Source organism: Camelina sativa, chromosome 8 (genome assembly GCF_000633955.1).
Source record: "Camelina sativa cultivar DH55 chromosome 8, Cs, whole genome shotgun sequence".
NCBI classification, from domain to species: Eukaryota; Viridiplantae; Streptophyta; class Magnoliopsida; order Brassicales; family Brassicaceae; genus Camelina; species Camelina sativa.
Window position 1 is genome coordinate 16842424 of NC_025692.1, and position 13858 is coordinate 16856281.

At 35.2% G+C, this 13858-nt stretch overlaps 3 protein-coding genes across 4 annotated transcripts; 2 read left to right on the forward strand and 1 right to left on the reverse strand.

Annotated features, from left to right (window-relative positions):
* On the forward strand, window positions 2302-3640 carry LOC104709615 (pentatricopeptide repeat-containing protein At5g08510-like). Its single transcript, XM_019228767.1, has 4 exons — window positions 2302-2344; window positions 2848-3075; window positions 3176-3505; window positions 3617-3640. The coding sequence occupies exons 2-4, from the start codon at window positions 2941-2943 to the stop codon at window positions 3638-3640; spliced, it is 489 nt and encodes a 162-aa protein (XP_019084312.1). The 5' UTR covers window positions 2302-2344; window positions 2848-2940.
* LOC104707327 (transmembrane protein 56) lies at window positions 5138-7241 on the forward strand. 2 transcript variants are annotated; one of them, XM_010423654.2, is made up of 9 exons: window positions 5139-5317; window positions 5447-5580; window positions 5678-5769; window positions 5853-5991; window positions 6078-6152; window positions 6280-6401; window positions 6472-6547; window positions 6629-6688; window positions 6782-7241. In XM_010423654.2, the coding sequence occupies exons 2-9, from the start codon at window positions 5491-5493 to the stop codon at window positions 6929-6931; spliced, it is 804 nt and encodes a 267-aa protein (XP_010421956.1). In that variant the 5' UTR covers window positions 5139-5317; window positions 5447-5490; the 3' UTR covers window positions 6932-7241. The 2 variants fall into 2 exon arrangements, with proteins under 2 accessions (XP_019084055.1, XP_010421956.1); XM_019228510.1 differs by having other exon boundaries at window positions 5138-5580.
* LOC104707328 (probable aquaporin NIP5-1) lies at window positions 10091-13852 on the reverse strand. Its single transcript, XM_010423655.1, has 4 exons — window positions 13345-13852; window positions 10947-11366; window positions 10699-10760; window positions 10091-10602 (listed from the first exon to the last, which is right to left on the reverse strand). The coding sequence occupies exons 1-4, from the start codon at window positions 13579-13581 to the stop codon at window positions 10407-10409; spliced, it is 915 nt and encodes a 304-aa protein (XP_010421957.1). The 5' UTR covers window positions 13582-13852; the 3' UTR covers window positions 10091-10406.

The window sequence follows — 13858 nt, forward strand, 5'->3', positions numbered from 1 at the left end:
GGAAAAAAAAAAAAAAAAAAAAAAGTAAAAATTATGAAGAAAGGTCCTTTTAGTGGCTAAGACCATCATTACTGGAGTAACTCAGTGGGTTACTTTCATTATTGGGACCCAAAATGTTAAAAAACCCATATATGAGTCCAACAGGCAGAGTATCGGTTCTGTGGGAAGGTTTTGGAGTAACCCCTATAGCGACGCGACGTGGCATTTGGTGATTGGTGAACTCAGAAATATAAAAGGTAAATTTTTTTGTCTTCATTTTTTTTCATTCTTTCCCGACATCTTTTCTCTCTCTTCTCTCTCGTTCGTGGAAGATAAAAAGGCGATTCTTCTCTATTGGAAAAATCAACCGATTACCATCGAATCGTTGATTTATCCGGCTAAAAAGGCGATGGTTGTTGGTCATATGGAGGCTAATCCACAAGGAGTCAGTCACTTGACATTAGCAGGTTCGATTCTTAATCCCAAAATTCTCAAGGCTTTAGATGATTCTGTTTCAGCTCAAATCTAGTTAACCTTTCTCTGTAGAGTAGTGAGGACTTATACTTACACTGAGAATTGAGTTGAGCACCGCAAATGTAGAATGTAATGGGGTTTTTTGTTTATGTAATGGTCCTTAGTGAGTAGATCTTGATAACTTTGTAACTCAATGTTAGGAGGCTGTTCCTATAATGCTATTTTATCCACAATAGAATTCTCCTACAGAAAATGATGGCCCTATGTGTCTCTTCTCTCTACAACGAATTTTCGTAATGATCTTCACTGCTGGTTGATGCTCCTGTTCATCATTCGTATCTGCTATCAATCTCCTATAGGTGCTTTTTCTGCAGGAAATCACCTTCAAGCAGCATAGACAAACTATCCAGGTTTGTTAATCCCTCAGTTAATTCATGGTCCTCAAGTTGTGATTTGAGTCCATCTCTAAGGTGTTCCATGATCTTTGATTTCTTCATGCAGTATATACAACCGTACGAGCATCAAAAGCTCTCACAATTAGAACCGTTGGTTATTGATGAAGAGGCAGCTATTCCTTTGCCAATGTTGAAGTCTTTGCTTGGTCCTTATATAGTTTTCCTATCGTCAACTGTCAGTGGGTATGTGAAACAGGATTTGATTCCATTTCCATAATATTGGAAAGTTGTTTACATGTTCTAGTTCTAATTCAAGGATATAATTATGCAACTGAGTTTTGCCCTCTTTTTTTACTGCTATGAAGGTACTGGGAGATTGATAGCTTTTTTTACATGTAAATTTGTCTTTCTTGTTGTAGATTCAAAAGCAAGCCTGTGACAAATTCGACCCTTCCTTCTATCTCCGATTCAAGAAGTGGTGTGATGACTGCTTTTACATAAAGGTGTGTGTTGTGTTTTGTGTGACATCTTCAGTTTAAAAGCCTAAGCTCTGAAGTTGTGTTTAGGGATGTTATTAAAAATTGGAAAAGGGTAGGAACAGCTCAGAGACTTTGATAAGCCCCTATTGTTTTTGTGAGGCCTTTGAAAGATGTTATAGAACTCTTTGATCTTTGCTTGCAGCACCGTGATGAGAGACCAGGACTTGGAGGGATATTTTTTGATGATCTTAATGACTATGATCAGGAAATGCTCCTGAAACACTCACTCACACAAAGAAGTAGTCGATGGGAGTTGTAGTTGTAGGTTTTAAGTGTAGTTTCAGGTTTTAACTGTGGAAGTTGCAGGTTTTAACTATGGGAGTTGCAGGTTTGTGTAGTTGCAGGTTTTAAGGGTGGGAGTTGCAGGTTTTAAGTGTGGGAGTTGCAGGTTTTGAGTATGAGAGTTGTAGTTGCAGGTTTTAGGCAGTAAGACAATTAGATGTATTTTTTATTTTGGATTCAAATGAATCAAAGGAGAAAATGTCTGAACTTGAAGACAATCCTCTCTTCAAGAATCCATGTAGCAGCAAATTAAAAATTTATTATTTAAAAGATTGAGCAACCTTCTTTGGGTTTTCTAGTAAAAGATTGATTATGCAAAAATACTCTTAGAGCATGTGCATCGCACCGTCCTTCGTCCGTCCTACATAATTAAAACGATTAATTTAAATCGAAATCATAGATTATACAAAGAAACGTTCCTAAAAACGGGACAATTTTTATGCGTCCCTCAGGACACATGTCATCCTGTAATAGGATGTTGTTTTATTTGTAGGGTGAAATGAAAAAAAACTCGACGGATCAATTCATTTTATCTTTCGCACGCTCTCTCTTTACTCTCTCTGTATCGCGACGGCGATTAAACAAAAACTTTGGATCGCCTCCATCAAAGTGAAGATTTTGCAACGCGAAGACCTCACTTAGTGTATCATCTTCCAAAATATCCAATTGTAAGAGGTATGTGTTGTAAATTCAAGAACGATTTTGATGTATTCTCGATTTAGGGTTTTTATGATTTTTTTTTATTTAGGGTAAAGGGAAATTGTTTGGGGGATTCGATAGAATAGGGAAATTGTTTGTGGGATTCGATAGATTAGGGCAATTATTTGTGGGATTCGATAGATTTGAGAAATTTTTTGTGGGATTCGATTTAGGGTTTATGTTCCTTTCGCGATTTAGGGTTTCGGGAATTTGTTTGGATAGTTTACTATGTGTTTTTAGATATATGATCTCTCTGATTTTTGTTTCGATTTAGGGTATTGGATTATTTTTTTGGTATCGATGGTTGAGTGTGTCAATTTTTTGTTATAATTAGGTTTTTGGTTTATGTTTATGGGTTTACCTAGTTGACTCTCCGAGTTTATGGCTTTGTCTCTTAAGATTGTTGTCAGTTTGTATTGATTATGTGGACATTGTATCATGAACATTAGTATACAACTCATGCTCTTTGCTTATTACAGGATATCAGAAGAGAATTAGGAATATCTCTGTTTGGTGAAAAGACGCAGGAAGAAGCAGAGCTACCAAAGGTTTGTAATAAGATAACATGTGGAATGATTGATGTAGCGAAACGTTTGTTCGATGAAATTGGGAACCAGAGAAATTTGTGCTCCTGGAACTCAATGATTGGTAGTCTAGCTACTCACGGGAAACACAACGAAGCTCTTGAGCTTTATTCACAAATGTTGGTGAGCATTTTTTGTTTTGTTTCTTCTTCAGTTCAAATGCATGTTGATTCCTCTGTTCTTTAGAGTTCTAACACTTATGATTTTTCTATTGGTACTTTAGCGAGAAGGAGAAAAACCAGATGCAGTGACATTTGTCGGGTTGCTGCTAGCTTGTGTTCATGGTGGGATGGTAGTGAAGGGACAAGAATTGTTCAAGTCCATGGAGGAAGTTCACAAGGTTTCGCCAAAGCTAGAGCACTACGGATGCATGATCGATCTCTTGGGACGTGTTGGGAAGCTGGAAGAAGCATGTGATCTCATCAAAACAATGCCAATGAAACCAGACGCTGTTGTATGGGGAACTCTTTTAGGTGCTTGTAGTTTCCATGGAAATATTGAGATTTATCAGTTTCTTGATGAAATTTTCAGATTCACTTTGTCATTTTCTTATGTTTATAATGTTAATGTTATATGTTTTATTTTAATTAAAACTTTAATATCTTTTTACATATTTATTTAAATAATTAATTTTTTAAATTAAAAATACTATTATTTTTTCCAGGGGACCAACTGTAAAGGACACTAATGCTCATACAAAACTTAAGAAACTCTCAAAATAAAAATAAAATATTTGAAGGACCAAATATCAGTCCTAACGGATGCACATGCCCTTAGAATTGCTTTACTTAAATTAGTATTAATTATATGATTAATTAATTTGTGAGTATCTTAGGAGAGTGACTCCACTAATAATGCTAAGATGACTATATTTCAAATGTTTTTTTGTGGTTAGATTTGCAAAGTAATGGCAGGTCCATCAACTTGATATTTATATAAATCCATCTTTTAACGAAAATTTAGCAGAAGAGGTTTTTCTAGAAGCTAAGCTTCCTCTGGGTTTTACTCATTCGGGTAGCAAAAATTAAGGTTTACAAATACGAAAATATTAAATATATGGCCTAAAATAAGTAGTATTGTTAGTTTTCTATGTTCATGGATGCTATTTTGGTTACAGTTTTGTTCAAACCTACTGGGATCATTCATCGTTCATGGTTTTCCGAGCATTTTATATATTTCAAAGAAGTATGCACTCTTATGGATATTGTGATCTAGATTGGAAGGCATAATGCATATCCACGACCTCAATGTTTTATAAGTGGTTTAATTTGCGGCGATGCTCATCCATTAATGCTATGAAGATTGATTATCACTCCATGGATGCCACTACGTATGTATGAGCAAAGATAAGAAATCAATATATACCCAAAGTTTCCGCCAAAAAAAATTATAGTACGTAGATGATTCTTAGATTATTTATTTAGGTCCATCTAAGTTATATTAATCTGAGAATGAGACTCAATTCAAAACATAAGCAACAGAAGCCAAGGACTATGGTCCAAAAATGATTTTTTTTTTTTTTGTTTTGTTTCAATGATTAATATATTTCTTTGTCATTCCCATTGAATTTCTTAAGTTTTTTCGTTTATGAGTATATAACATTCAAAAATAATAACAAATTTTTTAGTTTTGAGTAGGACTACTCTCTACTATAACGTTGGACCGACTCTGCTTTAATGTACGTTTACTGTACTTGGATAGATCGCTCGTTTAACTTCAATTGCTTTGGTTGATGAGTTTTTAAATATAAAACTCAACGTAACAATCGGATTCCATCAAACAACACATCTCCAGACTCCATGTACTCACTCAACCTCACATAAACCTACCCACACAAAAACACACCTCCCTTCAAACACAACAATAAAAATTGAGAGAATCTTTTTTGTTACAGTTGGTCAGTCAACATCAAAACAATAATATTTTCCATTTGTACATCTTCTTACTTTTAGAATGGTCAAAAAAAAAAAAAATGGTACTTTTTCCATATTTATGTCCAATTCAACAACTCAAAATACATTAGCCACGTCTGTATTTAACCAAACCATTAACCATCCACCTCTTTTTGGTACACATTAAATGCTCCTTTTTCAAAATTTCCCAACTTCCTCCAAATTTTCACATAAAAATTACAACTTTTGGTGCTACAAAGCAATTTATAAGCAAAACCCAAATACAGTAAAACAAATTTGATTCTCACATAAGAAAACAGAGAGAGAGAGAGAGAGAGAGAGAGAGAGAGAGAGAAAAGAAAAGGTTGAAACTTTGACAATCTGAGATTGTAATTGAGGCGGGACCATTATCGAACGAAAGCGAGAGAGATTTGATTCCTTCCCTTCCTTCCTCATCTTCTTGTTCCCTTCAGGTTTTAATCCTTTTGACCCCATCTCTTAGGTTTTCGAATTTGGGTTACCAAAAAGGTTTCACCTTTTCAATTCTTTGTGACACATATTTAAGTTTTTGATTCTGGGTTCTGTTCTTTGTATCCTATTAGCTCTGTTTGAGTCATTGATCCAATCAAAAAGCTTGAATCTTTAAATGACGAACGATTCCGATGACGCCTTGGTCTCATCAAGACAACTCCTTTTGCTTGCTTCGATTTGTTCCGGTGCTCTCATGTGCAAAATCGTAAGCCTTTTTGATTTTTACCCTTATCTTTTTAAGGTCTATGTTGATGATGATGCAAGATTGTAACTTTTTGGTTTTTTTCTTGTTTTTTTTGAAGGTTTATGACTTGACTCGTTTCATAAGTCCATTGCTCTTTGGTGGTGTTTATGGAAAACTCGACAGCAAAGTTAGAATGGAATGGAACAATAGGTTTTTTAGATTATTCCCTTATTTTGAGTTTGTTGATCTTCTTTTGGTTGATTGTGTTTTGAGCTAGTGCTTTCTTCTCACAGGGGATTCTCAACCTTTCATGCTGTTTTGACTTCTGTGGCTTCAATCTATCTCTTGGTGATATCTGATCAGTTTGATGAGAATGTTCATGGTGATGCAGTTATCAATAGTACAACGAAGTTATCGGAATCTGTAATGGGGGTTAGTTCTCTGGAAGAAGTCTCTCTAGAATCTCAACAACTGGCAGTGAGTGAGATCGTCTCTTATGTCTTTTGGTCTTTTTGCAGATCTCCTTAGGCTATTTTCTATCAGACTTGGCAATGATCTTTTGGCATTTCCCTGCTCTTGGTGGTATTGAATACGTAAGGCATCATATAATATTTTCCATATTTGTTAATGAACGTTGATTAGAGTTGGCATTTAATTCTGGTTTGGCTAAATGGATTTGGTATTTAGCTAATGGTGTTGTTTTATTGTTACCTGTTTAAGGTGTTTCATCACTTCTTGTCGATGTTCGCAATCATTCTTTCTGTCACAAGTGGGCAAAGTCAGTTTTACATCTTCATAGTTCTCTTATCAGAGGCCACAACTCCGTTTGTTAATCTGCGGTGGTAAGTTTCTGACTCCCTTCACAAATATATGTTAGTGGCTGCCTCTAATCATCAATTGTGGTAATGGCAGGTATTTGGATACTAGTGGTCAAAAAGGCTCCAAGGCTTACACTCTCAACGGGATTGCGCTGTTCTTGGGTTGGCTGGTACTACTAATTAGGCCAAAACGTATCTGTGTTGTAGTGTTTGGAGAAAAATAAACTGAATGTCTCTGTCTGCTTTTCCAGGTTGCGAGGATCTTATTGTTCATCTACTTCTTTGTTCACATGTACCTCCATTTCCATCAGGTAAGCTCAATCCTGAGCTTGATGAGTAAAAACAAACCAACGAGGAAGATATTAGTAGACACACGAATCTAAAAGATTGGTTTCGCGTTGCAGGTGAAGCAAGTGTTTCCACTGGGATTTTACAGCCTTCTTACGATACCACCGGCTCTAGCAGTGATGAACCTCATTTGGTTCTGGAAAATCACCAAAGGAATGATCAAAACACTCTCCAAGGCGAAAACATCGGCAGTGAAGAAACAGTGAATGACGGTTAGAAAGCTCTGCTTGACCTCGAAAAGATTTTCGATTGCATTCACTTTGATCTGTCCATGAAAAGTTGATTGATATTCATGTTGTGATTGTTCTTTGATGCCTTTTGGGTTTATGAACAAGAATGTCCAAACAAGCTATGGGGGATTTGTATATTTTCAAACCTTTCAGCTGTTTCTTAGGTATTCAACTTGTAAAGTTAGAATCAGAATCAGTGTTTCACGTCACTCAATCTTCAAAGATGCTACTGTTACCAAATGGCAAGATTCGGTTTGGTGTAGAACCGAAATAGCTTACTACTTAACTAGTCATTCTCATCCACTTTTCCTTTTACCAAAACAGAGTCATAAAAGACTGAGAAAAGAGTTGAAGATATCAAATCAAATCTGGTGGTGATGAATGTTTAAAACCCGTTTTCAAATTTTCAATTTTGTGGCTCTTCTATTTAATACTAGTAGTATCACTTTGCAATGTCACTAATTATTTGTAAGGTTGCTATCTTCACCATCACCACTGTTTACTAAACTTTGTGCAGTGTTTAATTTCTCTGCTGTATGCACTCATTAGGCTTCTATATTGTTGTTTCATCATTTTCACACAATCTTATTAATAAGCTTCAAACTTTCAAGGCTTCTCATAGTAAAACAATTTTGTTAAGCCTTTATGATGTGATTGAACGCACACACTTACTTCCATCCCAGGAGTTATCATTTATACAAGATATAAAACAGAAAACTATCAATCATTTTGATAAAATAATCGAAAATATTCTCGTTTTGGATGATTGTCAATTCTAGTTCTTGTTGGGCTTAGTAAAATTATCTTCATGAGCTTATTTGACCAGTATCTTAAGTGAAATTCATGTCCACCTAGTTAGGTTATCCTCAATGGGGTTTTAAGAGAGGTTTTAGTGGAAAAGTAGAAAAAAAAAATCAGAAAGAAAATAAAAGAAGAAGAGCTCCTCTTATTTAGTATACTCGATTTCATATAAGAGGTTGTGACGTGTCAGGGCAGGGTTGGGTGAAGAGTTTTATTGAGAACCATTTTTTTTTTGCCCGTATTGTGTTCTTCCCTTCCTCTCTCTCTCGCTCTCTGTCGCGAATCTCTTATTCGGAGGAGATTGAATTGGTTGGAGTCGTTGGAGATTGGAATCGAAAGCTACGAGACGAGCAGAGAGGCCAACACTATAAAAAGCAGGCTTTGATCTCACTACCTCCACCGTCGAAACCTGATCCCTCCACTGCTGCTCTTGCTCAAGCTTACGCTCCCGGTCAGGTACCATCCACGAGACTCTCGCTTTTAGACTTTTAGTTCTCCCTCCTGTTATATATGCAAATCTCCGGTGAAATTAGTAGTATCCGATGATAATTTTTTTTTTGTGTGTTGGATCGTTTCTGTAACTTATATCTGGATGCATCTTGTTAGTCAATAAACTAGATAATTGTAGGTTATATATAAACGGCCTTATTGGTGTTTATATAGGATGCATCTTGGAAGAGTATCAACATGATTTGCATGATCAAATTGGTGTTGTTTGTGTTGTTGGTTCTTTCTTTTCACTTTCAATCTTTGTCAAAGCAACATCCTGCTATCAAGAGTCTGCTTGACCGTTTAGATTCTCTACGACCAATTCTGTCTGTACAAGAATCAGCAGCTAAGGGTCTATTGCAAAAACTGCTTCCCACACATTTTCGTAGCTTTGATTTCAGAATTATCTCAAAGGTTCTTCTTTTTTTGCCTTTAACGCTGTTGTACTAGAGTTAGATTTTACAGTAGTGATTGTTTTTTTTGTTTCAATAGGATGTTTGTGGTGGGAGTAGCTACCAGAGATTATTCTCTTCCAAGATTTGTTTATTTCTAACTTGGATTTCAGGATTAAAGGCACAACTGGAGTTGAGATTGCTTATGGTCTCCATTGGTATTTGAAGTATAAATGTAATGCTCATGTTTCTTGGGACAAGACTGGTGGCATTCAGATTGCCTCTGTTCCACAGCCTGGACACTATTACCAACATGTTGTTACATCTAGCTGTAAGACATATACACGTCTTGGAATCAAACTTTTCTCATGTGTCAATGGTTATGTAATGAATCACTCACGTCACATAGCTGCTCCTGCTTCTGCTTTCTTGTTTACTTCTAGATTCATATGTTTGGTGGGGATGGGAGAAATGGGAGAGAGAGATGACTGGATGGCATTGCGAGGAATCAACTTGCCTCTAGCATTTACAGGGCAAGAAGCTATTTCAACTCCAGTTGTGGTAACGGGTGATAACATCCTGCGTGGTAACGAAGACAAAATTCAATTTTCTGTAGAAATGAAAGAACTCGGTTGGGTTCTTTTCAAAAGTTGTGCAAGATTATCTTTGTTTAGAGCCTCTTGCTCGTTGTTGACTGCTTCTATTTTATGACAATGGTTACAAGGATCAAGGATATGGAAATCTCCAAACACCAGGTACTTCTCTTTTATTTTCTCTGCAAACTTGTTTTTGATGATCTCATATGCAGGCTCTGTGAAATAACTTAAGGTTGTACTCGAATCAATGATGGTTCCACCACCACCATCTGATGAGAACTTTCATGTTTCTTCAGGTATGTCATCAAGAGCTTCGCCGTCAACTAGATTGGATTTGATCTGTATATAGTAAAATGACTCCACAGAGTTCTCCTTCCTGTTCACAGAAGAAGTGAAATTCAGATTTGTGTGGTTCAGCAAATCCTTATCTTCTCCAAAGATCAACTTGCTGCTTACATTGTACTTCTATTGTAATATTTTTTTAAGTTTTGTATGTTTAGAAATTAATTAAATGCAATATTTTCCCATTTTTATAAAATCTTATATGTTTAAACATTTGTACTACTTCTATTCTATTTAAAAAATTTTATTTTCAAAAAACTATATTTTCAAATATAAAAGACTCAAAATTAGATCTTACAATTGGAGGGGTTATTTTTAATTAGAAGATCAAAAGTTCTTATTTTTTAAACAGTACATAATTTATTCATTAAAAAATCAAATAGTACAGGCTCAAAATTAAAACCCCCAATAATGATGCCCTTATTGTCTTTAACGTGAAACCTACCTTGAGGTTGAACCGAATCTTTATGAATTGTGCACTCAAAAATTGTTTTAAACAATGTTTCGAAAACCTCTTACACGCACACAAATTGATTTTATTAATAAAAACAGCCTCGTCTCTATAGGCAACACTGCCTATAGGTAACATACAACAGCAAACCAACAAAGAAACACAAACCACACGTAAAATTGTATTATTACACAGACACAATTTGACAATGACACGACAAGTTCGCATCAGACTTAATATAAACCGATGCCGAGCGTGGACTTATAGTCACATCGCCTTTTATTCTTCACACAAGCTTCCAAAAGCCTTTTGTATCATTACATAATCATACAGTAAACAGTATACACAGCAAAAGACTTGTAAACAAGTCTCTTACTCACTTAACGACGAAAGCTCCTAACCTGACGAGGAGGGTCAGTCTCGCTATCGTTAAGCTTGACACCTGTGTAGACAGCTGCACCGGCTATACCACCGAGTGTAGGAGCCACTAGATAAATCCAGAGTGACCTGTAGTTTCCTGATGCAACGGCTGGTCCTAGAGTCCTTACTGGGTTCATAGATGCACCAGTCGATGGCCTGTTGAAAACTCCCAAGTGTTTTAGAAACTTTATTTAAATGCAATGCACGATTCTTTAAAATATGAAGCTTAAAAAGCGTTTAATGTGGACATACCCTGCAACAAGAATGTTTAGCATGACAGTGGCTCCAACAGCTATACCAGCCAATTCTCCAACCTGCTCATTAAACCCAATCAAGAAAAGAGAACTCCATTAGGGTTAGCTACAGAAATCATTATCACTGGCTTTGTTTTTCTAAAACTGTTTCATGAACTTTTTTTTTTATTTCTTATATATAAAAAAAAGAAAATAAAAATACTGAACAGAAAACATGCACAAAAATTTAGAGAAAGAGAGACTTACGGCACGAGTGTCAGTGGCGACGGCAGTGACAACGAAAAGGAGGATAAAAGTGATGATGAACTCAAGAGCAAAGGCTTGTCCGAGGCTAACGGATGGAACAGTGACACCACCGGACATGAAAGGATGAAACACTCCTTTAAGTGCGAATGAAGCGCAAATAGAAGCTGAGACTTGAGCTGCTATGTAAGCCGGCACGTGTGCCCAAGGGAAGTGTCTTAGAGCTGCGAATGCTATGGTCAGTGATGGGTTTAGATGAGCCCCTGAGATGTGACCCGTTGAGAGTATTATAATCATCACTGCGAGTCCTGCACATGCCGCGTTACCGATTAGGGTTTCAGCTCCGTCGTATTTCTGGTTCACGATTGGACCGGCCGTTGCGGTGAATATCAGGATAAATGTTCCCACGAACTCGGCTCCAAGCTGCATAACACACAAAAGATAACAATGATGAGCAAATGCTACAGAAAAAACTTCAACTAACTTAGTTAACATAATGGTATCTTTATTACTCCCTCTGTTTCACAAAAAAATATTATTTTAGAGAAATATTTTTGTGTTATTTTATATTTCCAAAGAGTGTTTTAATGCTAAATATTTTTTTTACCCCTAAAATGAAAGCTATTTTCATTAAATTTAATTTATTAACCACTTATTAAATAGGGGTAAACATATGTCAAAATGACATTTTTTTGTAAAACAGAATGAGTATTATGTAATCTATCAAAATCATAGAAAAATAAAAAATAATTAAAATATCTAAGGGATAAAAGTTTGTGTCAAAGAAGATAAGATACGCGAAATTTGCTAATTCCAAGTAAAATACACATAATCACTAGAAGACCATTAAACTAGTTTCATTCTGGTGTCTAATTTATCATTAGTAATTTAGTATTCAGCAAAATACAGTCAACGGTTAGTATGTAGCGTATGATCTGTCCATATCTACGCCCACGTTAACGAGAATCAACCAATCAAGAAATTAATCATAGCTTATATAAAGAACAAAAATCATAATTAATTAATACTAATCATAAGAATATCAGTTCACAACTATAATTCTTAGAAACAAGACTTAGAATGAATTACTCTAGAGGGTAAAAATTATTGGTTAATGATAGAAGGACAAGAGCCGTGGATTGCGCTAAAGAAAGATACATCCCGTGGCTGGCTGCTTCCGTCATGGATACACCCAAAAGAAAACGATCACAACAATTAAATGAATCAAAAAGACCTAACCAAAACCAAAAAAAGTCTTTCACAATTAAAAAACAAAAAAAACAAAAAAAAAGCAAAATAAAAAAATGTCTTTCACAAATAAAAAAGCAATATAAAATTTGATGTATTACACCATATAACTAATTCGTATTCGTCATTACAAAACAATACCCATTAAATTCTAATTACTTGTGTGACCGTTTCTCAAAAGAAAAATTAATTATATATGCAACTTGTTTAATTTTCAATAAACCAATTTAATGTTATCGCAGTCAAGACTATGAATGAATCTCATTGTCACAAAAACAATATACAATCCATAAAAATTTCAAAGATGTGGAGGGTCGGTGGTCCATTGAATAAATTAAGTTGAGTTCGAGTGGGCCTTAATTAGAGTTATATACTATTAATTTATCTAGACTTATTTTGTTTTTTACATTTATATCACTCTCTTTCTATTCGCCAGTTCTGATTTATTTTTCTGTTGCGAACTGCTAGTTCTTGTCGTGTTACAATCTCCTCCAAGTGTGACGTAAACACCTTATGATCTTTTTCAATATCTTATTAGACGTATGTATATGATAAAAATCGGTTACAAGAATAAAGAAATGTTATCTTTTGGTAAAGCTTACAGAAAAAAATCATAAATTTACGATCGGCTTGTGAGTTTCCTTATAGTACATATATCTATATAGTTTCCCAGTTGGTCTAACTCGTTTATTCACTATTGTACCCAACGTGGATTCCGATGACTTTTAATAGCTAGAGGGACCAAATATTTGGATTTGTTATTGTTACAATACAATAATATATATGAGAATATCTTTACTTTATAATAGTTTCATAAAATTTAGGCTTGCAAATTAAAGGGTTCCTCGAAATTTAATAAAAGGTTATCAACGTAATCAACTTTTGTTTTTCATAAAATTTTGATGACACTTTTCAACTAGTATTATAATTTTGAAGATGATTTGCTTTTTTTTTTGTCAACAATATAAAATATGTGGGTATGAATTCGGATAACATAACGACGATATTAGCAAAAACCATACAAGTTCTAGTCGATATGTATATATATTTTTACGGTGATTTGGATAAATTTTTAAAAATATATCAGTACAATAAAAGAAGGATGCGTTACAAACTATACTATGAAAAGAGGAAGATGAGTCAGATGACTAACCTTGCGAGTAAGGGAGACATCAGGAGAGGGAAAATCGGTGAAGCATGTGTCATGTTGACCCCAAGTTGATCCCATCACCGGCAAACATTTGCATCGAGGCATTGGTTTCCGATGATCAAACGACATTGAATCCACTCTCATTCCCGTTATCAACGGTCCTCCCGGCGTTCCCGGTGTACCCGGGGTTGGAGGAGCCATCACCACTACTGAACCCACCTCAGCCTCCGGTGGAGCCATTTCCTACTTTCTTTTTTTTTTTTTTGGGTTTTTTTTGTATGTTGTTGAAAATAAATTCTAAATACTATTTTTTTTTGGTTTTTTTTTTCTTGGGGTAGGGCAATAAATTGATAGAGACGAAATTTACATGATTTGAAAGTTTTTATAAATTTGGGTTTACACTTGAGTTTTAAACTTCGCCAGGACCGGTTTCACCAAAACACAAGTTAAAACTAGAAAGATCAATAAATGAGAAAACTCATCAATCGATCAAAAACTTTTTTTTTTTTTTTTTTTT

Bases quoted from the DNA above. Each gene is read 5' to 3' on its own strand.
- LOC104709615 (XM_019228767.1), top strand. From the start codon at position 2,941: ATGATTGATGTAGCGAAACGTTTGTTCGATGAAATTGGGAACCAGAGA. The intron at 3,076-3,175 runs GTGAGCATTTTT...TTGGTACTTTAG, and splicing joins AGCTTTATTCACAAATGTTG to CGAGAAGGAGAAAAACCAGA. The intron at 3,506-3,616 runs GTTTATAATGTT...TATTTTTTCCAG, and splicing joins TCACTTTGTCATTTTCTTAT to GGGACCAACTGTAAAGGACA.
- LOC104707328 (XM_010423655.1), bottom strand. From the start codon at position 13,581: ATGGCTCCACCGGAGGCTGAGGTGGGTTCAGTAGTGGTGATGGCTCCT. The intron at 10,761-10,946 runs GTAAGTCTCTCT...TTTAATGAGCAG, and splicing joins TCGCCACTGACACTCGTGCC to GTTGGAGAATTGGCTGGTAT. The intron at 10,603-10,698 runs GTATGTCCACAT...AGTTTTCAACAG, and splicing joins CTAAACATTCTTGTTGCAGG to GCCATCGACTGGTGCATCTA.
- LOC104707327 (XM_019228510.1), top strand. From the start codon at position 5,491: ATGACGAACGATTCCGATGACGCCTTGGTCTCATCAAGACAACTCCTT. The intron at 5,992-6,077 runs GTTAGTTCTCTG...GTCTTTTTGCAG, and splicing joins TATCGGAATCTGTAATGGGG to ATCTCCTTAGGCTATTTTCT. The intron at 6,153-6,279 runs GTAAGGCATCAT...TACCTGTTTAAG, and splicing joins CTCTTGGTGGTATTGAATAC to GTGTTTCATCACTTCTTGTC.